Source organism: Numida meleagris, chromosome 18 (assembly GCF_002078875.1).
Source record: "Numida meleagris isolate 19003 breed g44 Domestic line chromosome 18, NumMel1.0, whole genome shotgun sequence".
In the NCBI taxonomy this organism is placed as follows: Eukaryota; Metazoa; Chordata; class Aves; order Galliformes; family Numididae; genus Numida; species Numida meleagris.
This window is the reverse complement of record NC_034426.1, coordinates 8,782,078-8,809,591: the sequence shown is the minus strand read 5'-3', so window position 1 is coordinate 8,809,591 and position 27,514 is coordinate 8,782,078. Positions and strand designations below refer to the sequence as shown.

General features: G+C 49.2%; 2 protein-coding genes across 8 annotated transcripts in view; one reads left to right on the top strand and one right to left on the bottom strand.

Annotated features, from left to right (window-relative positions):
* Positions 1-15,078, top strand: part of SYNRG (synergin gamma) — a 36,293-nt gene extending 21,215 nt beyond the window's left edge. For 4 of the 7 annotated variants that reach the window (XM_021416191.1, XM_021416190.1, XM_021416189.1 and 1 more), the window contains 8 exons: positions 4,972-5,565; positions 5,908-6,071; positions 6,833-6,886; positions 7,256-7,352; positions 7,476-7,624; positions 9,574-9,684; positions 10,130-10,165; positions 11,269-15,076. In XM_021416191.1, the coding sequence (XP_021271866.1) occupies positions 4,972-5,565; positions 5,908-6,071; positions 6,833-6,886; positions 7,256-7,352; positions 7,476-7,624; positions 9,574-9,684; positions 10,130-10,165; positions 11,269-11,400 (1,337 nt within the window). In that variant the 3' untranslated portion in view covers positions 11,401-15,076. Of the gene's footprint in view, positions 1-4,971; positions 5,566-5,907; positions 6,072-6,832; positions 6,887-7,255; positions 7,353-7,475; positions 7,625-9,573; positions 9,685-10,129; positions 10,166-11,268 lie in introns of all 7 variants that reach the window. The other 3 variants (XM_021416192.1, XM_021416188.1, XM_021416187.1) reach the window with 2 other exon arrangements.
* Positions 16,592-27,442, bottom strand: DUSP14 (dual specificity phosphatase 14). Its single transcript, XM_021416198.1, has 2 exons — positions 20,048-27,442; positions 16,592-18,633 (listed from the first exon to the last, which is right to left on the bottom strand). Exon 2 carries the CDS (start codon positions 18,513-18,515, stop codon positions 17,919-17,921), a length of 597 nt encoding a protein of 198 aa, XP_021271873.1. The 5' UTR covers positions 18,516-18,633; positions 20,048-27,442; the 3' UTR covers positions 16,592-17,918.

Sequence of the window (27,514 nt, the reverse complement as noted above, 5' to 3'; positions counted from 1 at the left end):
ACCCTTCCGAGCTCCTGTGTATCACTATCTTTTGTGATCTGTAAGTCCTGCTGTGTTAATAAATATTATCTTGGCATATTTTGAAAACGTGGGGGCGTGTGATTTGTTTGCAGTCCAGCAGCATGACCTCTTTTTCCTGAAGGGAAAAAAACAAAAACCAACAAAGTTTAAAGTTATGGTATCCCCTCGAGCTGCTGTGTGTCTGGGTGAGCTGCTGCCCCGCAGAGCTCTTGGTGCAGCAGGGCGGGCAGCGAGAGCGGCTGGGGAGCGCTGTGCGTGGCAGGGCTGCTCTGTGCCGTGGCCTGGGGAGCTCCGTGCTGACTGGGGCTGAGGACACGAGCACCTCTGTCCCCTTGTCTCCTCGTCTGCACTTCCCCGCTGCCAGCCGAGGCCGTAACGCCACTTTGCGATGGGGCCAATTGGAGACGTGTTGCTGCCGAGGCCTTTGCTAGTGAGAGGCCTCGGAACAGTATTCTGATATTTATTTAGCTAATCGGGAGTGAGTTAATTGGTGCCCTGCAGTACAGGGCCTGCTTCATTTTTCTGTTTTGAAAATCCTGGCTTGCTGAATGCTGAAGTGCTTTCAAACACAAATGACAGCTGCAAATCTGTGTCGCAGAACTGTGTCACTTCGAATTCTTCCAAATCCTGGGCCACCAACCGTTTTGGACGAATGTCAAATTAGCAGACAAGGTAAAAAGCTAAAAATAATTGAGCCGTGGGATAAAGTTCAAGCACTGTGCCAGAGCAAACTGGGTTTTCATTGTTCCTTGCCACAAGAGCAAAACACACCAGAACCGGATTTTTTGTTGGTTACACCGATCTTTAAGACTTTAAAACCTCTCCCATTCTAGGGAAGCAGCACGTTATATCTAGCCCTAAAGCTTTGTAAACTGAAGGCTCGAACATAAACCTGGGAGGCTGAATTCTGCAGTGCTTACGCTATTAGTGTTTGTTCAGCTAATCATACCTGGAGGAGGGACAGTCATGTTCGTGACTCTGCTTTATTGCATTTTGTCCAGACTTGACAATGTTGCTCTCTTTCACTTGCTCTCATTTAGTGCAATTCTGCAAACAGAAGAGCTGTCAGAACCTTACATAGCCGCTGACGGCTCCCGGCAGTGGGGTCCTGATGCCTCTCTGTGGGGCAGTGTCCATCTTGATAACAAAAGAAATAAGGGAAGGTTTTAACTCCAAAAGGTTTGAAGGATTTTCTCTCCTTGTTCCTTCATTTTAAAGTATCTTCTGTTCATCGTTCTTGATGGCTCTACGCTGGCAGTGCTGCGTACTGCTGTTCAGCAGCTGTGTACTGGGGCAATTCCTTTGTCACTGGAGCTATTCCAGACTTCACCAGCTGAGGAACAGGCTGAGAGTCTTGTGCTGGTTACAATCACAAATATATGTTAAAATCTTGAGAATTGTCTTTTTTTCGCATTTGTTAGAACACAGCTGAGGCTGCTGAGGGTTTTCCTGAAGTGATCAAACGGTTGACGCTGAAGCCTGCAGCTTGTCACTTGCCTCCAGACATACCTTGATCCTTGGAAGCTGAAATACACTGTTGTGGTTGGCTCCGCTGAAGGATGTCGAGTTTTTCTGTAGATTAGATAACGCTAGGAAACAGCGTATTAACTCTACTTCTGTAGATTAGATAACCCTGGGAAACGCTGCGTTTTAACTGCATCCGTGCCGCGTCAGTGCGCTCCGGTAGCGTGCACGCGCCTGCTTTCCTCCCCAGGGCAGCTCCAAGCGGTTTGGGAATCAGGTCCCTTGCGTTCAGCCCGGTGTGTCCGTGGGCCTGCCAAGCAGAGCTGGCTGTGCCAATTCCGTGTGGCTTTATCTGTGTTCGGAGTCATAGCATTTGGATTTCTGGAACAAATCTGAACTCAGCATCTGCTGGGATTACTAAGGAGTACTGTTTTATTATGATATAGTTCACTAGAATCTATTGATGCATGTCTTTTGGTAGAGTTAGAGGTTTCTCAATACACAGTGACTTTAATACACCACGATTTGCCGTGCTTCCATGGCACAGTCCATTGTATGGTCTCCAGAAAGTGCTAAGAAACCACTCCTCACCTGAGAAAAAAGATTGCATATCCTTAAAAGAAAGTGTTTCCTTAGAGTTTTGTATGTTTTGTATAGATGTAGTCTTTGCTTTTTTTTTTTTTTTTGATAAAAAAATGATGCTTATCAGTACAGATCCTGCAGAACAAGTTTCCTGCAGGAGGAAAAGTGGAAGCTCAGCAGCAGGTGTCTTTGCTAAATGCAATGCTTTGTTAGAATTCATTCACTTTTTTCCCACTGAATCGTGTCTTGCTTTGAAAAAAATATTACTGATGCACATGCATCTCTTTAGATTTTGGATTGCTGTAGCAGCAAAATGAAGTTTGTATTACATTAGAGGTTACAACTGCAGCATTAGAACTGGAGATTTTTATTCATTCAATGCATCTGTGGCCTTTAGGAGAAGTAGCAGCGCTTAGCAAAACAGCGCGTGCCGATAATAGAGCACTGCGCCGTGGGGAGCTCTCTGGGCTCAGCCACAAAGTGCATTTCACACGTGAACTGCTCTGTGCTGATTAGTGTGATGGCGAGCTGCTCTGCTCCCCGCTGGGGGGAAGCTCCTTCTGACCTGGGAGATGTGCTGGGAGCTGGGATAAGCCTTTAGTTTTGCTGTAGCTATGACAGTGGTCACAATTTTGCTGTTTCTATGCAAAATTCATGACCAGTGCAGCACACGGCCAAACTAAATATTGCTTTTTTTCCCCAACAGAATAAGATTTTGTATAAAAACTAATTTACCTTGAGTTATAGACGGTGGCACATAGATTCTCACTTTTTGTGCTTTCTAGTGCATTGCTTTCGGATTCCTTTAGCTATAGACATTTTGTTTCTGAACAGTATCTTTCTGTAGAGCAAAACTCTCTAAGGAAAGTTTACTTGCTGGAGTAATGCTTTGTAATCGGTGAAGCCATCCGAATAATGGAAATGCATAGGGTTGAACTGCTACATTTCATCTCAGCTCTCAAACCTACACAGGTGGGCTCCGTGTCTGCATGAATTTGCACAGAGAGTTGCAAACAGCTTCTGAATGGCACCATCCACACGGGGCTGTGCACACCTCTGCGGGAGGATCTCGCTCTTCTCAGCGAGCACTGGCACAATAGCAATGCTTCTGGAGCCAAAAAAGAAGAGAAGTTGCTTGGTGCAGGGTGGTGCTGTCGAGATCTCAGGGTTAATGGCAGTTGGCCGACAGCTTGGAGATTATCCCGGCACTTGTTAACGCTAGTGAAACTCTCCTTCAACTTCTCTGTGCAAAGCCTTGTATTAGAGGGCACGGGGTGTGGTTCCGTGGGAGAAATTACTGAGCCCAGGTCAGCCCTTTCCCTGCTGGGAGCCCTCTTCTGTTCGGCTCTGCCACGAGCAGATGCTCTCCTCTCTATCTGTTCCCCTGCGAACTGCTTGCTCTACAAATCTAATATTCAAATGGCACTTGGAAATCTTGCTGCATGTGTTCAAGGTGCTCATGTTAATTGTGGAGATGCTCTGTGCGCAGCTGCTGTGTGAAGACTGTCCCTTAGGAAAAGCTGAGAGGTGACACGTTGCGTATGGACGTTTTGCTTTGTTGTCGTAGCCATTAAATTATATCATTATATCATATATTTGTTGGTCTTCTTAATTAGCTGTGTATGTGGCTCATGCCTGGAAGGTAGCCTAAAGCGTGGCGTGCTCTCCTCTCTCAGTCAAATGAGTACAAAAGGCAGAAATGCGTCGTTCAAATGGCTTAATCCTCTATTAATGACCAGAGGGCAGCTGGAGGCTCAGCCTGCTCCCCGCCTGGCTGCCCTGCCCCAGCTGTGCACGCTGTGTGCAGTTAGAGGCATGCTGCTTTCAGCTCTGCCCAGGGAGCGCGGTGCTGGCTCGCACACGCTCTGCCTTGGGACTGCTGGGCCGTAGGCAGCGAGCGGCAGCTGAGGCTCTGATCCAGGCTGACAGTCATTAATGCAGGAAAACAACTGCCAAGTGCAGTGCAGAAGGGCTTTTTAAAAAATGCTTTAATGACATCTCCCCGTGCCTTCACGATGGATCAATCTCAGTCTGAATGAGAAGGGTAAGCTGGATGAGTAGTGGGCACAGCCTGGCAGACCCTGATCTCCTCTGCTGGCTGCAGTGTAAGCAGCCAGAGTGTGCCATCCCTCCTTATGGCGGGGAGAAGAGCCTGTCTGCCCGTGTAATTGCCAGGTGAGTATAAATGCTTGGAGCTTTCTGCAGAATAATTGGCTTTTCTCTGTACTTATAGCTTGTGAAAGCTTTATTCCGTTAAGACAAGATCTTTGTGATGCTTGTGTTGTTTCTGAAACTTGCAAGCTTGAGGAGTGAGGGACGCAGCACTGCAAACTGCGAGAAGCTCAAACACAACTTCATTTCTTGTGATGACTCACAGCACGTTTCTATACATTATTTGTATCAGAGCACAATACAAAACTAAAGTGTATTAACGCTTTACTGGAGAGGATGGGGAAGCTACCCTTGCTTTCTGTGTGGCTGGTTCTGATAAGATGAGCTAAGGTGATGCTTGAGTTGCTCATGTTTATGTTTTGGCTGTAGGTTCTGTAGCCAGCATCAGGAAACTGAACTGGTGACCTGTGCGCTCCGTACCATCTAGAAACATCTCTATTAGTGTTTCTTTGCTATCCATAATGGCATGGTGACTTCCAGTTCAAAATATAAGACAATATTCAAAGGTTAAGGATTCCATTTAGTAAGTGGAGAGTTTTCTTGTATTAAGTGCTTAGGTATTTTTCAGATGATTTTGTGCAACTCTAGTTTAAGCCTCATCAAAACAGCAATTCACTGTGTTTGTTTCTGCAGTTTGTTATGACTCTTAGTGAGTTGCCTTTACTTCTAGACAGTCTAGAGAGATTGACGTTGGAACTTCAGCTTCTAATGGTAGGGGTTTGTTTTTCTCAGATATAGATGAATTAAAATGTGCCCCATTTGGAAGCTGTAACAGCGGGTCCGCAGTCAGCAGCCTGGCAAGCTATGACTGGTCCGACAAAGATGACATTCAGCAGGGCAAGAAGTTCTCCTTCACCCAGGCTTCAGGAAGTGGATCCTCTGCAGCTACTTCTGTTCTTCAGAAGAAGGAGACCTTGTTTGGCAGCTCAGAAAACATCACCATGACAACTGTTTCCAAAGTGACGACGTTTTCTAGTGAGGATGCTTTACAGGATGTTTCATTTGCAGCCTTTGCAAACTTTAAAGACTCCGGACCAATATCCAGTGGTCCAAGTGACGATGACAACGGAGACTTCGGTGAGTTTGCGAGACCTTCGTCAGAAGCACGAGATGCAGCAGCTGACCCAAACCAAGAGGCAGACTTCCTCGCCGGTGGGATCTCTTCTGAAATGCAGAGAGAGTCCACAGATGACTTTGGAGAATTCCAAAGCGAAAAGCCAAAAATCAGCAAATTTGACTTCTTAGTGGCAACATCCCAAGGCAAGGTGAAATCCAGTGAAGAAATGATCAAGAGCGAGCTAGCAACCTTTGACCTGTCTGTTCAAGGTAAGCCTGCTCCGTGGCGGAAGCTTGTAGTGCGTATGCTTACCAGAGGCTATTTGTTCTAATCAAATGATAAATTTGCCGATGAGGATTGTTCCAAAGACTGCTGGAAACAAGCTTCTCACTGGTTTCCGTGGAATTTGGAGTAGAGCTCTTTCTAGAAGTAAAAAATCTGTTGTGCCAAAACTTTGTAAGAATTTAAGAACTGTTTTGCACCAGTTGCTGAGTAAATGGAGGGCTTTGTTGTTCTGGAGGAGCAGCACATCCATTGGTGCCGCTCTGTTCATTTTCAGTAGTTGCTGCCTTCGAATAGAAGAATAACTTGTTTATACCCAAACTTTTTAGGGTCTCATAAAAGGAGCCTAAGCCTGGGTGACAGAGAAATAAGCCGCTCCTCACCTTTACCAGCTCTGGAACAGCCATTCAGGGATCGCTCAAATACTCTGAGTGAGAAGCCTGCTCTGCCTGTCATCCGGGACAAATACAAAGACCTAACTGGGGAGGTTGAGGTAAGGAGTTACCTGGAATACAAATAAATCAATGGTGACTTTCATCAGGTGTTCTGTATCCCAGCCCTTTGGGGCGGTAGCTGTTTGAAATGAGGGTATGATCCTAAGATGGATCCTGGGTAAGGTTTTGTGTTTTGATTTTGCTGTTCATAAAGGAAGGTTTATTTTCTTTGTTTCCTTCTTGTGAGCAAGAAATGGTTAATAGAAGAAGTTTTGTCTTTTCTGTCTTTAAAGCCTCATGCCATGGAAAAAAAATGCTGTTGTCTGAATCACTTGACCTTGCAGTCTAAGCCTGTAACTGGAAATTGGTTACAACTAAAATCTAATCCCAGTTTTGGCACTGAGGCTGTTGGTTTTAGGAAATGGCCTAACTTTTTTGGCTGTATAATAGTTAGTTATTTCTCTTGCTTGTATTGAGAGCAAATGGTAAAAGGACTCATTAAATTCTGCTAATCCTCATTGCCGTAACAGCAGACCTGCAACAGATTTGTGGGGAGTAGGTGTGTGCAATCCAAGCTTTTACCCATCTGCATACCTTCTTCCTTTTGAAACTAGTTCTAAGCCCCAGAAATCAAACTTTAGTGTTAAGACGCAAAGAGACTAATTAAAAAATGAGGAAAAAACGTAGGAAAAGGTATTTTAGGAGTTTTCATGGCTAACTTGCAAATAATCTCTTTAAATATATGTCTGCTCTGTGTCTGTTGCGATAGAAGGTAAATTGTGTAGAAATGAGATTCCAACTGTTCTCCTCTCTCAAATAGGAAAGTGAGAGGTACGCATATGAGTGGCAGAGGTGCCTGGAGAGTGCCCTGCAGGTAAGAGAGTAACCTCCTCTGCAGCCTTTTCCTCCTTAATGTAGCATGTTTAACGTGGCAAGGGGAAAGGCCATTAATTTTCAGGTAATGTGATACTTCCCAGCCAGAGTAATTTAAAAAATGTATATTTTTAATCATATTATTCAACTAGATAGCGGTGTGTACATGCACTTAAAACTCCTGTTTTAGTAATGAAAATATATGAAGGAATGCGTTCAGTTTTTAAGGATTCGTACCTCTACCCCAATCTGTGTGACGGAGTATAGAAATTATTTAATTTGCCTCGTTGTTTTGGTTAACAATTTCTGTTAGCGACCATTTTGTCTGCAGTAATTAACAGCATCGTTTCATGAAACTGGCTTCCACCAGGTCATAAAGAAAGCAAACGATACCTTGAATGGAATAAGCAGCTCATCCGTTTGCACTGAGGTTATCCAGTCTGCTCAAGGCATGGAGTATTTACTGGGTATGTTTTAATTTACTGCATCTCTTACGTTGAAAGTTCTCCTCAGTATGTGAGTTGCAGTTTCAGGAAGCAGTGCTTGCAGTGAAATTGTCTGCATTTCTCCACTGTGTTTTATTCCAACAGGAGTTGTTGAAGTCTACAGAGTAACAAAGAGAGTTGAACTGGGAATCAAAGCAACTGCTGTTTGTAGTGAGAAACTCCAACAGCTGCTGAAGGATATAGATAAAGTGTGGAACAACCTCATAAGCTTCATGTCGCTTGCTGCTTTAACGGTAAGACCAAAATCAAGCTACATCTTCACTGGAAGAAACACTCCAATAAGGGAAAAGTAGTACGATTTTAATGAGCCATTTCATGAAGCCAGAATACTGTGGACTGCTCACGTCTGCATAATATCCCTACAGTTAGTTCTAATGCTCACCACACAGGAGCATGCAATGTAGCAACACACGCATAACGGAGCTGTTTTCTTTTCTCTCTGGATTTGGAAGTGCCTCAGTTTGTTTTGGTTCCCCCTGCAGACAAAATAGCTTTCCCTCCTCTGAACAGATCTGCCAGACAAGAGCAGGCTGCTCTGAGACAGTGTGGTAGGAGCTCAGGAGCTTTCTGCATAGCTGAGCACAAATTGTGGAGGCAGATGGGTATTTTTGATGACACCTTGTCAGAATCTGGGATTTATCCTTTCAGTATTTTCCTGCTCGGCAGGTGCAGTTGATAGATGAGGATTCATGTATTTGAAAATTGGCTCTGATGATGGTAACAATCGAAACAGCCACCAGGATTCTCTCTTGATTTAAACAAGCAGGTCAAAAATCTAGTTCTGAAGTGGCTCCTTGGAAGATGGCAGGCACCAGCCCCAGGGCAAGGGCCTGGCCGTGTTCTCCGTGTCAGTCAGCTATGGGTTAAGCGCACTCAGAGCTGGAGCAACAACTTCTCAGGCAAAGTTATCTAGAGGACTCCTGAGATTTCAATTCTCAGAATCATCGTTTTTTGTTTCTCTACTCCACGTGGAACTGTGTGCAACCATACGTTCCCCTAGCACGGATCCCAAATGGCACAGAAGTGCCAATTAAGTGCTGAGAAGTATTCTAGCTCAGAGGCGTCTGCTTGGAAAGGTTAATCTTATCTTTTAAAAGATTTTGTTACAAGGTGATGTTATGCCCAGCCTTGTGGTTTTCATTGCAAATTACAGGATGACCTTCTCATTTGCTTCACTCGTGCATTTGGTAAACAAATATTAGAGTGCCTTTATTAACTTGATTGATCTACTTAAAGATTAAAGGGCTTCAATTATTCTCCAGCTGTTCTGCAGGGAGCGAGATCAGCATTCCTAGCCTATGGAGAAGAGTACTCACGGTTTTATCATCACACTTTTTTTTTTTTTTTTTTAAGTTTCCTGCATTTCCAGTCATTTTTAATTGTGCTTCTGCATTCAAGCAGTGCATCAACAGTTTCTTACCACCCTTACAGACAGCTTTCTGTTGCCATTTATCTTGTCACTGAAATTCAGGTTGTGTGCCAGAGAAGTTACTTTATTTCTTATTTGCAGGCTCCGTCTCCTGTCCTTTGTCTCTCTTGAACCTGAACTTGTGTCTGGCGTGAAGTAGCCGATGACCTTAATTCTTAGGTGCTTTGGTTAATCTTAATGTTCCAATTGCACACTGCGCCATGTTCCAGTTTCAGAAAAACCTTCAGAAAGAATAACAGCTGCCCTTTTTGAGCAGGCAATAGTACAGAATTCAGGACAATAAACGCAGATACAGACACCACTTCAAACACTGGTGAAAGCGGTGCTGGCCGCTGCCCTGTTTCCTCGCAGCTGCACAAACAGCTGCTGCATACCACTCTTTATCCTCGTCCAGTTCTTAATATGCTGCAGTTGAAACGTAGCAGAGCTGCCTGGGCTCCTTCCTCAGAAGTTTCTTCTCCTTTTGATGTGGGAACACGGAACTGAAGAATTCTTTCCTTTGTAGTCTCACCCTTTTTCAAGAGCTGGAGTGTTACAAATTAATGTTGATGGAGATTGCATAGCAGGACTGCAAATATCTACAAGCGGCTTTGATTAAATCATGTATCAGTTTATGAGGAAATGCACTGTGTCATCTCTTCCGCGTTGCCTGTTGGGATACCACAGCTCTCTCTCACAACCAGATCAATTATTCTTATTATGATGTCTGAAACTCATTGAAAATGCCTAAACTCTATTGTCTCATTTCTTCAGCCAGATGAAAACTCACTGGATTTCTCTTCTTGTATGCTGCGCCCAGGGATTAAAAACGCCCAAGACCTTGCCTGTGGAGTGTGCCTCCTAAATGTGGATTCCAGAAGTAAAGTAAGTATATGGCCTCTGCCATTAAAATCTCTTTTAATTTATAGTTTTGACTTCCATTTAGTCCTGGGACATATTTATGAATTTTAAATTTTAATTTGCAACTGGAAGTGGCAAAGGCAAAATCTGACCCATAAATAGATGGGACTCCTGTAGTCAATGGCCTGCGTTCACCAGGCTCTGGGTGCGACAGAGATGTGGACAAAGGGCTGATGAGGTCAATGGCTCGTCGCTGGGAAGGAACTGAGATACTGAGGCTGAAGTGTATATATACAAATGTCTTTTAATGACTTTTCTTTATGAAATGAATCTCCAAGGATAGCCAGGAGGGGACTATTGCAATTAGTGGAGCTGGGAGGGAATCCCAGGATGTGTACAGAGTAATTATGCCAACCAATTAACGTGTATCGGCAGTTTTGCTGACTTCTTGGTTTCAACGTTATTTCAGAAAGAAGAGAAACCTGTGGAAGAGCTTCCTAAAAAAGTATGAACGTGTAAAAAACATTCTTTATAGAATCATTCCTAGTTGAGTGTGAAAGGCTGAACTGCTGGCTGGCCTTCAGCTGCCATTCTCAATTGTACCAATCATGAATCCTTTTCTTCCAGTCATTTTTTTCGTCACTGTTAATACTTGATCTGATCAACTAACATGCTCTAGAGCCTCCCTTTTGTCTTGTCTGCATGCTCGTACCTTGTGAATAGCTTTCTGGTTTTGTGCTCCTTCTGTTGTGTGGTAGAAAAGTCCCTGCAGTGAGTTCGTAGCTGCCTGCATGTCTGTTGCAGAAGAGGGGGGAGCTGTAGGGGTTTCTGCTACAAATATTGAATTTTGTCTATATGTAGTAGGCAACGGCATGTCTAGAAGTCTGCAGGAAATCCAGAATGTGGGAAACAGGTTTAGAATATTTGTTAAATTGGTAGCTGTGAAGCACTGGAAATTCTGCTGAAGTAGGAACAGCTGTTAAATGTTCTCTTTCTGAACTGGGGAAGAAAATCAAGGTTATATCGTAGTCTAGATTTATTTAAAAATAAAAATTGAGCTCCCCAACACATCTAAGCAGTATCTCCTAGCAACATCCATGGAGATATTTTAAGCTTGTTTGTGGCTTCACGCACGCCAGTCGTAAAGCAGATTCGAGTACCAGAAGAGAGCAGACCAAACTGAAGTATGGCAGGATAACGTTAACATCAGGAGCAGCACCAGCCTCAGTCACAGCAGAGCCTGACCCAGTGCAGGGAGCGTGGCAGGTGGCTGCTGGCTTTGTGCTGGAAGGTGCCTGCAACAAGGTGAGTTAGCTACAGGTGTCAGATGGGACACTACTGATCCGTGGTGTAACCGACAGGCACACATCAGGTGTGAGGGCGGTAGGTTTTGCCCACCTGCAGACATTTTGCAGACTAAAAGAAAATATTAGTTTGGCTGCTGTGCTACTGCAAGTGAAGATGGTTTATTCAGAGAGAGAGGCTCCAGGCTTTACCATGATTTGCCATTCCGGGGTGATCACCTGTGCGATGTCCATTTTCCACTCTAGTTTCTGGAGCATGGAGGAGGTGAGACGGTCACGCTTGTTTCAATTCTTGTTACTCTAGGCCTTTAATTCAGAAACGGATAATTTTAAGCTGGCGTATGGAGGGCACCAGTACCATGCGAGCTGTGCAAACTTCTGGATCAACTGTGTGGAACCAAAGCCTCCAGGTCTCATTTTGCCAGACCTGCTCTGAAAGCGGTTGTGCCGAAGGTGGAGTATCAGTTCAAACGATAATGCACAATGCTTGGGTAAACGGTGTGATCGAGTGTGTGGAAAGGCTCCTTTGTTTGAAATGATTCCTTTTGGCTTTTGTACGATCATGAGTTAAAGCCACTGTCACATATAGAAGTTCACCATGAAGAATTTTCCTGGAAATGGCTGAGGTTTCAGAAGTATCTGGGAAAAATTGTCGAGTGGCATAAAATGTGGCGTTCCAGTCGTTATCAAGGTGAACGTGGGTTGGCCTTTGTCAAACAAACAAGCGGTCTGCTAACCAAGCAGAGACCTCAGAGAGGACATACTTAGTTTCCAAGATGAACTGAAATGTTAGATTGATTTGCATAGAAATGACTACTTAAGTACTTGAAGTACATATTTGCAAACAAATCTTTCCTTAATGTTTTTGGTGTCTGGACCATGATGTTTTCCTTTAAATATTTGCTGCTTTACTATTACATGCATACAGTACACAAGTCACAGTTACTTTCAAGGCAAAATGAATTACTGACTTAGGAGGAATTAGATGGCAGAGAGACATTGTATACTCATGCTTTCACCATTCTGAATTGTAAATTATACCATATTCAAATGCATAACTGGTTAGTACTGGAGGATAAGAACTTGGAAAAATTGTTTAAATGTTCCCCTTCGTATCTAGGTTCTTTAGTACAGAGAGCTGGGTTCAGGAACTTGCAATTTGTGCTGTTCTGCTGTAAATACTAGGTAACATCCTTTCTTGGACTTCTCCTAAGCTACAGGTGGGGTTTGTTTTGCCTGACGCTTTGGTGGTTGTGTTGCATCACCGCTGAAAATCAGACTCCACTGTTGCCATGAGTCTGCTCCTGTATATATTACCCTTTTTGTATGTTAACATGCTTTCCCAGATGGGATGCCTGCATGTAATGCGTGCAGTCTAGTGCTGTCTGTAATAACACGTTTTCCTGACTCGCAGAAGTGGCAGCACAGGTGGGCTTCAGCTCCTGCTGGGGACAGGTGTGATCTCAGGCTGGAAGCTGTCTCCTCAAGCAGGCTGTCTGCTGAAGCAGTCTGTTGCCAGTCTGCTGTTGTGCTGCTTACAGGAGGGGCACCTCCCTAAAGAGGAAGAAGTCTGTAGCAGACTATTGCTAAGTGTTACCCAGACATCGAAAGTACCCGACTCTTTCTTCCAATACAGCATCCTGATGACAGTGCCATCAGCTGCTACTTATGGAATTTTAAACCTGGTGGGAGCTTCATGGCACTATTTTAAGAGCCTTACCTCTGTGCAGTTCTGTTCGGTTTGCAGAGAATGCAGTGTGGTGTGTATCCATCAGGTACAACTTGCTGCTTAATTCTTTGACTTAAGTCAGAAGTCCCTTTTCTCCAAGGATACCAACAGCTTTTCCAGCTTTGCCTTGCCTCCATTATGAGTAGCTGACATTGACCCATAATTATTTGCTGAAATTGAAATTATGAAGAGGAAAAATGGTGCCTCTTTGGTGGAAGAGGTCAGGGAAAACTTGAGGAAAGTGGACATTCACAAATCCATGGGCCCCAATGGGATGCACTGCTGAGGGAGCTGAGCGATGTGATTGTGAGGCCACATTCTATCATTGCTGCTCAATTGTGGCAAATGGGAGATGTTCCCAAAGACTGGAGGAAAGCACGTGTCCCTCCTGTCTTTAAAAAGAAGGAGCCAGGGAACCTCACAGGTGTCAGCCTCGCCTCAGCCCCTGCAGGGTGATGGAACAGCTCATCCTGGAAACCATTTCCAGGCACGTGAAGGAGAAGGAAATATCAGGAGTAGGCAGTGTGGCTTCATAAGAGGAAGTCATGCCTGATGAGCTTCTGCAATGAAAGCTGCAGCCTGATGGGGCGGGGGTTGGAGCAGGTGGGCCCCGAGGTCCCTTCAACCCTGACCATTCTGTAGTTCTCTGATTGACTGATTGATTTACTAATTCTCAACTAACTAAACTATTAATTATGCCAAATGAAAGAATCGTGGCTAATAAGAGTGTTAGATGTCTGGCCCCTTATTTACACAAATTAAAATCAACCTTCCTGCTGCCTGAGATTAGCTTATTCACGGAACAAGCGACTCGTGCCTCCAGTTGCAAGCTCAAGCTCCTCAAGTGGTGGATTTTTAATCATGTGACGGTGACTGCTTGCCTTCTGCTGCCCAGTAATTACAAAAAAAAAAAAAAAAAAAAGGCAGTCACTCTTTGCTTGTTCTCTGTTTCATTTATTAGGCGTGAAACAGTGACAGCACCATAGCTTCTGACCACAGAGACTGTTTTCCCTCCTAGGTAGGGGCTGTACGCATCACCAGGGTAAGTGTTCCCACTGATGTTCGGGGTCTGTGCGGCTGAGTGAGTGGAGCACTTGGGCATCGCCTCGCTGCGAGCGAGGGGACCTCTGCAGTGGTTTGGAGCGTCTGGCTGACGCAAAGGCTGCGCTTCTGGAAGTGCTATATTGGGAAAAGGGAGCTTATTGTGAGCGTGGGTTTCCACCGCAGGTCCTGAGCACTTAACTGGATGGGTTTGTTTTTCTAATTAAAAGAGAACGCCGCGAAGGAAACAGGCCACAACGTGAAACTTAAAGCAAGCAATATTTCAAACACAGTATGAGCTATGCTGTCATAAAAACGTGTTTCAGTGATGTTTCTCTCGTAATGTACTTGTTCAGCCGGGAAGTTTGCTCTCTGAGATGGATCTGGGGTGTGTGCTGGCGTTAGGAGCTGCAGCGGAGTGCAGTGAGCTGGGCTCTGCCGTCATCGCTGCCTGCAGGAGGGGAAGCAGCCGGCAGCATCAATGCGTTTGTGGCCAGCAGAAATGGTTTTCCTGAACGCTTTGACGTCACGGGAACACACCAAATGCTTTCCGTGCACATCCCCTCGGTCCAGGCATTGCACCAGGAGGATCGTTTCCCTTGCACATCCTGCTCGTTACAATGACTCACTGTTGCATTCAGCTTCCTCAGATATGGCGCTGCCAGCCAATCTGTATCCAAGGTGACGGTATTTTCTGTGGTGCATTGTAACAGACTGTGCTCCCTGCTTCCTTTGCATACAGGCTGATGGACACGCTGCCTTCTGCTTTGGCTGTGCTGAATTTTGTAAATGTAACTCCTTTCTCTGGACATTGACTAGAAAAAAACTGAGAAGCGTGGTTTTGTTTTTTCTAATGTCTGTGATCTCTGGAGCTGCCTTGGGAAAGTGGTCTTCCTATATGTTTGTGTATATTTGGAGTTTGAAGAGATTGTTCCCTTGGTTAATTTAATTTATGTATGATTTTGCCCCGTTGTGCTCCTGATGCTTCTGCTCTATCTCAGTGCGCTTCGGCTTTGTCTCGGTGCTGGGGAGCAAACCAGTGGCTCCGGCCTGTTTGTTTCCTTACCGCCCGGTTTCCCTATTGCCCTGTTCCCCTGCCCTTCCATTGCCATGCTCTTGGACTTTGGTGGTTGGACGTTCTCCCTCTCTGGCAGCAGCTTCTCCTTGCCTGGGCGTGCTTTGAGCAGCTCCTTGACAAGCACACGGTGCCGCGAGGGGAAGCGCGGCCGAGGGTTTGGAGGGAGCTGTGCCACCCCACGGAATGCAGTTCCCTTCTCTTCGTGTCAGATCGATTAAACTTGAAACAAAGGCGGCCTTTTCAATAAAAGCTGCTGTTGTACAAGCTGCTGCTTCTGAAAGATGGTTTTTTTTTCATCTCTGGGCTTGTATTTAATTCCAGTTCTCCATATTATGAAGAAAAGAGGTCAGAAAAAATCTATTTATATTGTGATTCCTTCTTCTCCCCTTTGGGTGAGCGCTGTTTGTCTTCTGGAAGTGATTTCACCATTCGTAGTTGGAGCTGTGCCACAGTCACTGCAGAAATCCTTGCAGGGATCCTTGCAGGGCGCAGCTGGGGCCATGTGCTGAGTGCACGCGGATGCAGAATCTCTGCGGCCGGTGTCTGGAAGGTGTCTCACCGAGTGGCACCGACAGTGTTCTGCAAACAAGGTGTGTGCTCTTCTGGACGATGGTTGCAGGAGGAATGGCGCTTCCCTCAAGTCCTGCTGCGACTCCAAGCGGCTGGGAGCACGGCATCTTCTGCTTCTGTGGGTCTAAAGGCGCACAAAAAACCCTTCGGGGGAAAACGGGGCTCGGGTAAAAGTCTTCTCTTGGAATGAGGAAATTTAGTAGAGATACCTCTACGTGTTAGTACCATTGCGCTTCTCTGGAATCTCTCCTGGGTGTTCTAGATGAGTTCTCTGTTTCATGACGTGCTTTTGTGAGGCGACCGCAGGTTTTATTGCATCCAAGTCACCCGGAGCTTTGGCAGCTGAGCACTGTTGGTGCCGTTTCCTCCCCCGACACGGGAGCAGTGTATGTGCAAAATATACATAACTATTCCAAGGGGAGAAGTCTTCCCTTCTAGTTTTTATGCAGAAAGTACAGTTAAATTAGGCCTACTCCATTTTTTAGGTGAAGTTTAATTTTGAAAGATTTCAGGTTTTTTTAGTATTTTTTTCCTCTAAGTGACATGCTTTCGGGATTTCTCCCTGCTAATTGTTAGTCCTCTTTTTTAATCTCTACTTCTTTTCTTGCTTACCACTTCCCTGGTGCAATTTAACCCAGAAGGAAAAAAAAGGTGTATTTTCAAATGGACAGCCAGTCTGATACGCCTGCTTGTTTGTCACTGCAAACAGTGCCAAGAGACACAACCGCTGAAACCTGAACTGTTCACAGCGTGTGGCAAAACTCCCTTTTATCTCTGTGGGCTGAAACTTGATTCTTGCTCATCCGAAAAGAATTCCCTCTGGTGCTGCAGGGCTGCTCTGCCGTGCTCGATACGGAAGGGCACTGAGATCCAGGTGCTGGGAGTTGGAAAACCTGGTGCTCCAGTGCTTGGAGTTTTCCAGCTGCAGTTTTGGCTAAGAGACACAAGAGAGGTTTACAGGTGGAACGGGCTGTAGATGTACATAGGAAACCCCTTTTGGATTTTGGATGCCCTTAAAATATTGAGGAATTTGCAGTGCTAACTGAACTGCCTGGCTCTTGTGATGACTGTCAGGAACGGGGACACCTCGAAACCGCCTGGAACAGAGAATTACTTCTCCAGACCTCACGTAAAGTGCTGCTCAGGATTACACCATGTTCCCACTGCTACTTCAGATACATTAGCACAGTTCTGAACAGGAAGCCAACACATGTTCTAGTTTAATCTTTATTGATTTTTTTTACAAGTATAGAATCTCATTTAAATCAGATAGCTATCTCAGCATCCAGCAATCTGCGTACTCCTCGTCGGGGATGCAGCAGAGGACAGGAAGGTCTTGCTCCATCTGCAGGGAGGGCAGCGGTGCCCAGGAGGCAGCAGCTGTGCTGCAGAAAGGTTTCTCCCACATCTCTGATTGGAATCCTCATCACGAACAGAACGAGGCAAAGCCTTCTCCATAACGCCGTCCCCATCCGGGAGGTCTAACCGATCAGATTGCCTTTTTGTGCAGAACAATTCTGGAATGCAACATAACCTTGAGGATGTAATGAAGTGTTTTAGAAATGGGCTAAGGCAGATCACGACCGAACCTAGAGCGAAGTAATCAAGTGGGTGTACCTACTTCCAGTTCACTGGTTGTCTGAACGTTAGGAAATGCAACTCAGCCCTTTAGGAAGGTGGCCACGCACACAGCGTTTCCTAAACATCCCCTTGGCTGTGCAGTGGGGGAAGGGAAGGGTTAACCTCCTGCTGCTGCCTTGAGCCACACGTCCACGAATTGCGTTTACCTTCCACCCACAGAACACCACCAGCACTATTCAGAAGTGTCAGTGTATTCCAGGACCACTGCCCTGGCATGGAATGAGTGAAGAAGGACTTTGTATTTACTTGATTCCAATCATTCAAATTTTATTTTACTTGTGCCTGACACGGACTGACTTCATTCTTTTTGACTTTTAATACAGATTAAGAGCTGACTAAAGATCTTAAACACTATATACTGAGAGTCACTACAGATGTTAGAGAAAACACCAGCACTAGCAACACAACCCTGCACTGCCTCCTCCCTGCTCCTGGAAGCCGCGCTGTTAGAGCTGGACTTCACTGTCTGCTGCTAGTGCCGCTCCCAAGCCACTACAGGATTCTGCAAGGAAGCAAACAAGCTATGAAAGAAATATCCAGGCTACCGCATCACAAAGCGCACTTTGTTCATCAACTCTGCCAAATGCCTCGTAGGCCTTTCCTCATAGGATACTAATAAACTGACTAAAAAGAGAGGGAGGCTTTATGAAAGGGATAAACTTATAAGGAGATCTCATTCTGCTAAATCAGAGAAAAATGGGATGGGGGAATCCCTGTAGAGAGAAGTGCTTCGAAGGGAACCGTTGGCCTTGCGGGTTAGTGAGGTGAGAATTAGTTGAGGTTCTGCTGTATGGTAAAGAACCAAAGTTGGCTGTAGAAAGAGAAGGGGACGTCTCCAGTCTGGTCGACTTGGAACAGCATGTCCCTTCTGTTGTGCTTCCCATCTGCAGTCACATTAAATTCCCCAGTAAGGCATCAGGGGTCTCCTCTCTCTCTCATAAACGTCTGGGATGATGCCATATGGTGTCTGTACCATTTTAACCGTCGTCTTCCCAAACAGCTTCCTCTCGTAGTCTATCAGTTGCCTCCAGAAGCCCACGTTGGGGCGTATAACGGGGCGCCTCGACTTGACCCAGTTGTATGCCTCGAAGAGGGACACCTTGTGGTACTTCATCAGGTAGGCGATGCACAGGGTGGCCGACCTGCTCACGCCGGCCGCGCAGTGGACTAAGGTGGCCCCGTGCTTCCGCGCCACGCTGTTGATCTTGTCGGAGACGCTGTCGAAGTACAGGGAGATGGGGGCGTTGGGCATGTCAGCCAAAGGCACTTTGACGTATTCAAACTGGGGCCAGTTGAAGTTGGGGATCTCGATGGTTGCGTTGATTATGCAGGTGATCCCTCGGGACAGGAGCAGGTGCCGGTTGGAGGCGACGCTGCCCCGGCTCAGGTACAGCGAGGGGGTGATTTGGGCGATGCCCCCGAGGGCACCTTCGGAAAGCATTCGTGGAGCCATCAGAGTTCTCGGTAAGGAGTTGTGGCTTCTGGAGGTCATGGAGGATCTTGGCACTCACACCTCCATTATGGGAAGGGATCCAATGGGAGCTGCAGCCAAGGGAAGGATTGTCTGGCCCAGTGGTGCAAGGATAGCAAGAGCTTCCTCCGCTTAGTCACTGCAAAACACAAGCAACACCACATGAGTGGGGCACCTGTCCGATGAGCCCGTGTCTGTGCAAGAGAGAAGGAAAACCCAACTCACCCTGCTGTGGCCTGGACAATCTCCTACTGGCAAACCTCCATGGGGTAAGGTTGCTCTGGGTTTGTATGATGTGCATTACCATGGGGCCCCCAGGCACTGCCTGAACAGATATTAACACAAAAATCTTCCAGCCTAATTAGCTCCAATTACTCGTCAAGGGCTTAGGCAGCCTACCTGTGGGCCTGGACAGTGTTTCATCCAGATTAGCGCGTGGAAGATTAGTTACGCCTTTTTCATGTTCAAAAGCAGCAACTTCACAACTGGCTGGAATCCAAGGGGAGGGCGAGAAACATCTCACTCAGGCTGGATATAGGTGCCAGCAATTTACCCTGCCCTCTCCCCAGTGCCACACTTCTCCTTTTTTAGGTATAAGAAAGTCTCTGCCAAAGCACATAAACATAGGAAAGTTGCTCATTAAAAAAGGCAGTGAGTCACGTCCATCTCGATCAGTAATCGGTTCCCAGTGAGGCTGGGGAAGTGTGGAAAGAGTGACCTGGTTATGTCAAACAGAGAGTAAAATTGAAGCAGAGGTAGGGACAAGGGAGGCTCTTTTCCTGCTGCTTTAATAACTGACTAATGTTTTGGAGAAAGACACGCTCCGCAGAGGCGTGGGTTGGCTTGTGTGAGCCATTCATCCCCGGCCACCTCCACTGTGGGCCCCAGGAAGGACACGATCTGGGCACTCCTGCTATTTCAAAGGCCAGAGTGGAAAATAAAAGATCTGTTTTTATCTCCCCTGCTCCTTTAGGACTTCTCCAAAGCCAGTGTAGAAGCTGCAAGGAAGGGGATGAGCCACAAAGCATGAATACCTTGCAAGTCATTTCTACCTACATGGCCTCCAGAGGGAACCTGGTGTGGGAGAGGCTGAGGTGGGGGCAGAGGCCACCTGGGCCCCCTCGAGGGGCTGAGACAGTTCCTGCAGTGTCCCCAGGCCCGACGCTGCGCGCAGCGGTTTGTCAGCATCCTGGGCTCTGGGAAGCGCCGGCAGGTCTCAGCAGCGGCTGGTAGCGCTGCCAGCAGATTTTTGGCATGGATTTGCAGTATGGTAACTTAATGAGCATAACACAGTCTCCTCTGTGGCTTGTTCCCTGCTGGCAGCTACTTGAGCAGCTCCTGAAACCGTGGGCCCAAAGTGCCGGTGCTGCAGAAGTTCGTGCCCCAACAAGAAGATTTCTGCTGCAGCTGTGAGCACTCAGCTTCCCACCGCAGGCACCCAGCTGGAGCAGCACGGAACGTCATGGCATTTCAAAGGAATTGGGTTCTAAGAGCAGGGGAAATCCCTATTCAAATATCTACTACTGGCAAGACAAAAGGATTTGGGCACTTACACTCAGGAAGGAGCTGCTCCCAAGCACCGCCTGGCACCTGGAGGCCGTGGGCTGCTGGAGCTGGGGTATCTCAGAGCGCGTCCAACGCTGAGCTGGGAAGAGAAGAGAGCATGGGTTTGTTAGGCTCTAGGTGGAACCGAGACAGGGCACCAGGCAGCACCTCGCTCTGAGGACGTTTAGCCACCAAATTAGGTAGTTTTCCAAGGACTGGAAAGGAGGATCACAGCTTCTCTGCATAGACACAGAGGCTGTAGAAAGGCAAGCTGGTGCTGAGAGCTGCAGCATCCTGCTCCTGGGAAGCACAGGACTGGGGCAGCACCCCCTTTTAATTCTCCAGCTAGACAGAGATAACACACATCCTGAGAGGGGAAGGGAGCGAGAGGAAGCAGGCTGGGAGCAGGGACAGCGGTGCTGGAGCCTGGCAGGCAGCGTGCCCGCTGCAGGGCCGGCAGGCAGGGCGGGATGCAGCTCTGGCAGCACACAAATCCAAACAGGGTTGTAACTCCACACCGCCCTCCAGGAGGGCCAGGGAGCGTTAGCGGGGAGGTGACCCGCAAACACGCTGCAGCCGCGGGGCCGGGCAGGGCTGCTCCAGCAAGGGCTGTGCAGGAGAACCTGGCCTGTTTTGTCTAATAAGTGCTGAATCCAGGGCCTTTGTTTGCTCGGTCTCAGCTCAGCTTTCATCACAGGGAGTCAGCCAGCAAAATTGGCTGATCTCTGTTTCCTTGATGTTACCCGCCGGTTGACCTGCTGCTGCCTGGGATGAGGAAGCTCAGCGCTGGGACCTGGGCAGCTCCAAGGGCTGCAGTGGGGCAGGGATCTGTCTCCTCCTGGCCATCAGGTGCCGAGTTCCTTGCTTTAGATAGACATCTGAACAGAAACATCCCCCAAGTCCTCATGGTGGCATGAGTGGCAACCTGCAGGAAGGTCAAGCTTCAGATCCCTTTGGGCTTTGGACTTGGCAAACGGGAGGGCAGTCGCTGGAGGTGAGATCTTCATAGAACATTCTGAGTTGGAAGGGACCCATAAGGATTATCAAGTCCAACTCCTGGCTCCGCCTAAGACCACCAAAAAATCTTCAATGCCAAAAGCCAGCAAAGAGGAAATGGGAACCCTTTGGTATGCAACATGAATAGGGACAAGCTGGATTTTCCCAGCGGTGAGAGCTGGGCTTGGTTTTGGCAGTGTGACAGCCAGCAGCAGCCCCGTGCGGACCCAGCCCTGCAAGTGTGCTGCGGGGGCTTGGGGCGCTTTGGGAAGGGCTCTGCTGCTTTCCATAAAGTGGTTCCTGCTTGCAGGCAGTGACTTATCCGGCCATTTGCATGCAACGAGCTGGGCTTGCTCTGCAAACTCCACAGCTCCGGGCTGGCAGCAAGCTGCCCGTGCATTGTGTGCAGCTCACCCGCAACAGTGGCCAAGGCAGACAGAGGGACGGACGGACGAGCAGCTTGGTGCTGAGGGGACACTGCACCGCCAGGAAGAGAGCAGCAACAGAGCTCCAAATGGCCGATACCTGGCAGCACTGCCTCTGCCTGAAGCAAAGCAGCTCTCAACCAGAAACAGTTAATGTTTTGGGGAGGATTTCATTACATAAGCAACTGCCGAGGCTGCTGCCACGCTCTGAGCAAACTCAACACGGCCAAGGGTGCTGCACAGCAGGGAGAGTAGAGGACTGGGGAGGGCAGGAGGATGCAGGGAGCAGCCCCTTCCCCAGCATCAAGCTGGCTGGGATGGCTCTGGGTACAGCATGATGCCTCTGGTGCCTGCCAGCTCCATGCCTGTGGTGGTTGTGGTAGCCCCGGGTGATGACCAGTGCTAGCAGCAGGTGTGAGTCGTTCCCAGCCCTCAAAGCTGCACCTTCCTAACATTCCTGCCTAGCCCCAGCCAGCTTCTGATTTCACTCCCATGAAACTCCATTTGCTGTTCTTAATACACCCAATTTACTCTGCCTTGTCCCCTCTGTAACCCAGTGCTGTTACTCTTCATGCAACAGTTCCCATCATTATGCTGGGGCAGAGAGGGGAAAAGAGTGAAAAGGCTCTTCCCAATGCTGGCTGCGTGCCAAAAAACAAAACAAAACAAAACAAAATGCTGAGGATGGAGTGGAACAAGCAGAGAGCAGTGAGCCCCATGGAACGAGCAGATACCCATTCCTGCAGCGGGGAGGCTCCGGGTGCTGGCAGGGCTCAGGGTTTGTTGCAGAAGGCTGAAGTCAGCATCTCCATCCTGGCTGCACGTGAGTGGTCAGACTGTGTGTGCAACCAAGCTTCAGGACACAGGCACACCCACATCACAGGGGTGGCACTGCCCCACGTGTCCTCATGGCTGGGGTGCCCCTTTGCCATGTACTGAGCTCAGTGGGGGTCACAAGACACAGGGACCCTGGTGCTAAGTACTGGAGTCTGGTGCAGTGCCCGTCCTGCCCCAGGTGGAATCTGGTGTTTCTCTCCTGTGCATAACGAGGGGTGGAGGAAGGGACATACTAATTACAAGCCCACCTCCAGGTGTGTTCCATACAGCCCCCAGCTGTCCCCGGGGGTGGGCTCATAGTGACCAGCTGGTCCTTCCCAGCACTCACTGCAGCAGGAACCCTGCTTCTGCTCACTGTGGCTGGTGTTCCTCTCCTGATGGCTCCAGTGTGCTCCGTGGTGTGTTCTGCTGAGCCTGGTGAGTTTGCGTCGGGTGCCGTGTGTATTTCTGCTGTATCCAGGGGTTAAGCTGTGTGGTCTGTCTGTGGCTGATCCCCCAGGAGAAGGGGCAGGCGTGCTGCTGCAGGAGATAGGTGAGGTGGCTGCTGGGCGTGTGTCTTTGCGGGGCTGAGTGTGCCCACCAGGCTGGGTTTTGTGGCAGCAGAGCAGCTCCTCTCTAAGCAGGGGGGTTTTGAAAGTAATAAGATAACATCTCTGTAATAGTTTCTGTGTTGGGCAGTCTGCTCCCTTGGAAAGGCCACCACTGATGGTGCTTACAGCTCACTTGTTCTAAGTTGTGCAGTAGTTAGTGTTTCTTCCTCTCACTTTGGTTCCCAGAGACATAAATTTCTGTTAATGAAAACGGAAATTTCCCCAGGAAAGCATTCCTGGTTCCTGGGTCTCCTGAGAAAGGCCTGAAAACACCTCTGAGAGCTCAGAAGACCGAGGCAGGCAAAGGCAGATGTCACGGTTAAATGTGCTGTGGTCTCTGGAATACCAGAGGGCCCTGCTTGTTGGTCTTCCAACAATGAGCTGGCAGGTCTGAGCTTCAAGGTTCTCATTCTGGGGCTGCTGGGAGGCTTTTCTGTGACTTTTTATGGAGATTTGGAGGATTTTCTTTAAGAGCTCTTACGGCTTGAGAGCAGAGGCACTGACTTGTTCCTAAGGGATGTGAGTCAGGGTTGCAGTAAGCGTTGCGTTATACATCGGTGCCATGGTACTGTACCTAGCAGAGGTGAAAGCACCTCCCCTGCTCTCCTCCCCCCTGCACTGTGAGCCCCAGGCTGCTGCTGAGGGGTGGCCCTGCTCTGGTGCTGCCTTCTGCTCGTCCCCACCATAGCCCAAGGGCCATGCAGCACTGGGGACGGTGGGAATGCACCGAGAGGGACCCGGTGAGCTCAGGGCATGGGGAGGAGCAGGTGCAGCGAGAGCCTCACTCCTAACAAAGCAAAGCAGCAGAAGCCCCCGGTTTCTTTCCCAGAGCACTATCTGAGATTTGAAGAAGGTCTGTGGGCTGGGTGTGTGAGATATCAGCACTGATGCTCCTTCTCCCCCTTCCCAGGAGAGGTAAAGTTATTCATTTTAGAGATGACAAATGCTTCCTAATGCTGCAGTAAAGAGAAGAGTCAATATTGCAGGCACTGAAACGAATCTGCTCAGGGCTCTTCCTAGCTAGGCCGAACAGCAAATTGCTTTGGAAATAGTCTTGGAGAACGGCGTTTAAAATAAATTTCAGAAGAGAGCACAAAGTACTGCTGTTCTCAGGGTCAGAGCTTGTTTGTGCTGTGTCCGAGGGAGCTCGAGGTGGGCTCAAGGCCAGCAGGCAGCCCTGCCTCTGCGGGCACCACCACAGCAAAGCTGGGAGGTGGAAAGTGAACTGCAGCCCCTGCTCTCCTGCAGCCCCTGCCCCGCTGGGGATGTGCTCCTGGAGCTGCCACCGGCTGCCGTCAGCCATCGGCGTGTCCTCATGAGCAGTTGGGTTTTGGATTGGGAAACAGCAGGGACATGAGGTGATCTGGGTGTGACGGAGGATGCCTCGGCTGTACCTTGTACCTGTGGCCAAGCCCTGCTCCGATTCCTGCTTGCTGCCTGCGTTACCCTCTTAGGCAAGCACGGGATGGAAGCTGTCAGATGCGGACTTGAGATAACAATCTGTCTCCCAGCAGCTCTGAGCAGGCCCGGCTGCCCGCACAGCGCCCAGCACAACCACGTCCCCCACACTCGCAGGCACACACTGCTGGCAGTGCTGTGTCCACGCATGGCTCTCTGCTGCACAGGAGACATGCAGGGTTTGGCTGTGAGAGGTCCCAGGCTTATCACTGCTCAGTGACCCTGCATCCAACACATCTGGTCAGAGAGAGTGAGGTTTTATCTCCCAGTGTGGCTCTGCCTCCTCCGCGCAGCAGGAATTGGGGCTGCTCCCATGACCTGAGACTGATCTCCGGGTGCCCCAGCTTCTGTGACACTGCCTGCGAGGTGACAGCCGCTGTCACGGCTCTGCTGCCTTCCTGGGCACTGGAGCGGCACGGCCTGCAGCATGCGGGTATTCATGAGCCCCTATGTGATGCAGGGCTGTGCTCTGGGGATGAGCTTCCCTCGGCAACCGGTTTTATCCATGAGAAGCAAACTGCCTTTTATTTTGGAGCTCCTGGCGTGCTCCAGCACTCCATGTGTCCGCTGCTCAGGCCCATAGTGCAGCCACCTGTGTCTTGCTTAAACTCAGGCTGGGTGCATCAAATGCTCTCTAAAAAGCAGAATGAAGCCTTGAGGAGGCGTGAGCTGGATCCTATGGCTGCGTGCAGCATCAGGGCTGTGAGCTGGCTGAGCTCTGGGGGCTGTTCTTGATTCTACGTCTCTCAAAGCAAGAGGGGAGGGAGAGCATCTGTTCCAAAGCACTGCCGCTTATTTTGGCACCAGCTGATGGCATCTGGGCTGCAGGCGGAGCTCAGAGAAGCTCCCCTGCTCCCATACTGTGTGTGTGTGTGTGTGAGACCCTGGCTGCCTGGGCACCTGCATGGAGCAGAGCTGTGGGCAGGCTGTGCCTCCCGGGGTGTGCAACGGAGCCTTCTTTCTCCTGCGGATGTGCCCAGCTGATAAGAGGGATGCTTTCCCTTCCCTATCTGCTGCACAAAACACGGCTGCTCCGTTGGCTATGTGATGCTCCTAGGGAATGGGGCTGTGTGCTTCGCACCCAGGGCTCAGAGGCTGCTGCTGTCAGAGGCTGTTGGTCTCTCATTGCTGGGGAGCACTTCTGTGCTCTGCCCCAGCCTGCACCAAAACCCATAAAATTGAAGGCAGCTGTGAATTCACTGCTGTGATCACTGGAAATTGCATGGCACCTCCATGCCGACGTTCACCCGGACCTTTTCCAGAGGCTGTGCCAAGTAGTGTGCATCTAAGCACAGCCTTCCTTCCCCAGGAGATCTTAGGGCATCGTGTTCTCAGTGTGTCCGTGGTGGGGAACCCCCTGGGGTGAGTGAGTGGGGCTGTGGGGACCCCAGGGCCCTGGGGAGGTTCAGCACGGGGCTGTACCAGTGGAAAGCTGAGCTGGAGGGAAAGCAGCAAAGCAGGGCTGGCGAGCAGCTGCCTGGCCCTGCCGGCCTCCTGCCCGCAGCAGCTGGAAGGAATGAGGTTGCTCTGAGCACATCGATGGGGTTGCTTAGGGTAACAGGAATGGAGGCCAACTGTAATCAATTAGCTGGAAATCAAGTTTAGATGCAGCAGTGAACGCTTCCCATGCAAACAGCACAGAGCCAGCACCCCTCGTCTCCGTGCGCTCCCATTGGTATGGGCGGTCGCTCAGCACAAGGCACAGCGAATGCCAATTTCCCTCATGAATAGGGACTCCTGGCTCCAAGGAGACGCAGCCGCGCTCCGTCTGGGGGGATGCAATGTGTATGGGGGGAAACGTGAAGTCCCATCAGTGCCATGCTCTCTCCAAACACCCCACTGGAGATGCCAGCACCTGACCCGTGAGCTGTCCTGCAGGAAACTGCCAGCTGTGGTGGTTTAATTTAACACAAGCTGCCTGAGGGCTGCTGCTGTCTTATTTAAAGGGAGAGAGGAGCTGGGCGGGACGAGCCCAGCAGCAGGGAGGGCCTCCAGCTGCAGGGGCTGTGCTCCACAGACCTCCCATCTATTTCCAAGCACCGGAGCCCTGGCTGCTAGGTGTTGCTTTGGAGCTGGAACTCAGTGTGCATATATCTAGAGGCAGAGGGGTTGGGAGAAGCTCCCATACCCAATTTGAGGCATGTTGCTTTCTATGGGAAACCAGCCTGGCAGGAGGGAAGGCTGCCTGCGTGTGTTACCTTGCTCTTCACTTCCACCTGGATCCCAGATGTGATGTTCCTGGTTCAAAGCCAGCACTGCTTCTCAAAGCAGAGAGGCTCTGTTGGAGCCCCTCTTGTATTGAGTTCCACATTTTGTTCTTTTCTCCCATAATATCCCATGCAGAGGATTCCCCCTTCCCCTCCCCCCTGCCGTATATTTCTAAACACTAAAGCAGCCTCGGCTCTCCTCTCCAGTTCTAAGAGTTAGTTGGGTTCAGCTGTTTGGTCAAACTGTGCCACTTCCCATGTTGTCCGGACCAATATGGAAGCTGTGCTAGAGCCAGGAGCTCCTGGAGAAGGAATGAAATCCCTGAGATTTCGTTTGTTCCCGGAGGAGTGGGATGTGCATGTCCCAGGGGCAGGAAGCACCATTGGCATCGTGCCCCCACTACTGCTGAGCACAAATGCTTCCAATCTGCTGTGCTCCTGCTGCTCCCAGGGCTGCGTTGCCCGGAGTGCTGCTGGTGGGAGCTGGTGTGTGCTCCCCAAACTCTCCTGCTGCCTGGGAGCTGGAGGTGTGCTAACGGCCAGAACCCAGGCACCGGGGGCAGCAGCATGCCTGGAGATGGATGGAGGGGCCCAGGGAGAAGGAATCTGCTCCCTGCCCGGGCTGATGTGGCCTGTCATATGGGAAAACGATATCTTGCCAGTGCTAATCCCTCCACCATTCCTGCGGCAGCGGCGTTAGGAATAAACCGAACTCGCAACATGACATTAAGGCACCCGTCGGTAGGCAGAGCTGCGCAGCACGGGGCTCGTTTCTGTCCCGTCGAACAGGTTACAGCCCTCCCGACGTCCCCGCACCGCACGCCGGGCACCAGGCCCCGATGAGTCGCGCTGCTGGCGGCGGCCGCCCCGGCGCTGAGTCAAAGAGCGGCGCGGCCCCGTCCCGCCCGGGGTGCCGGGGGTCAGCGCCTGTTGGGCGGGATGCGCTGCCCGGCACCGCCGTC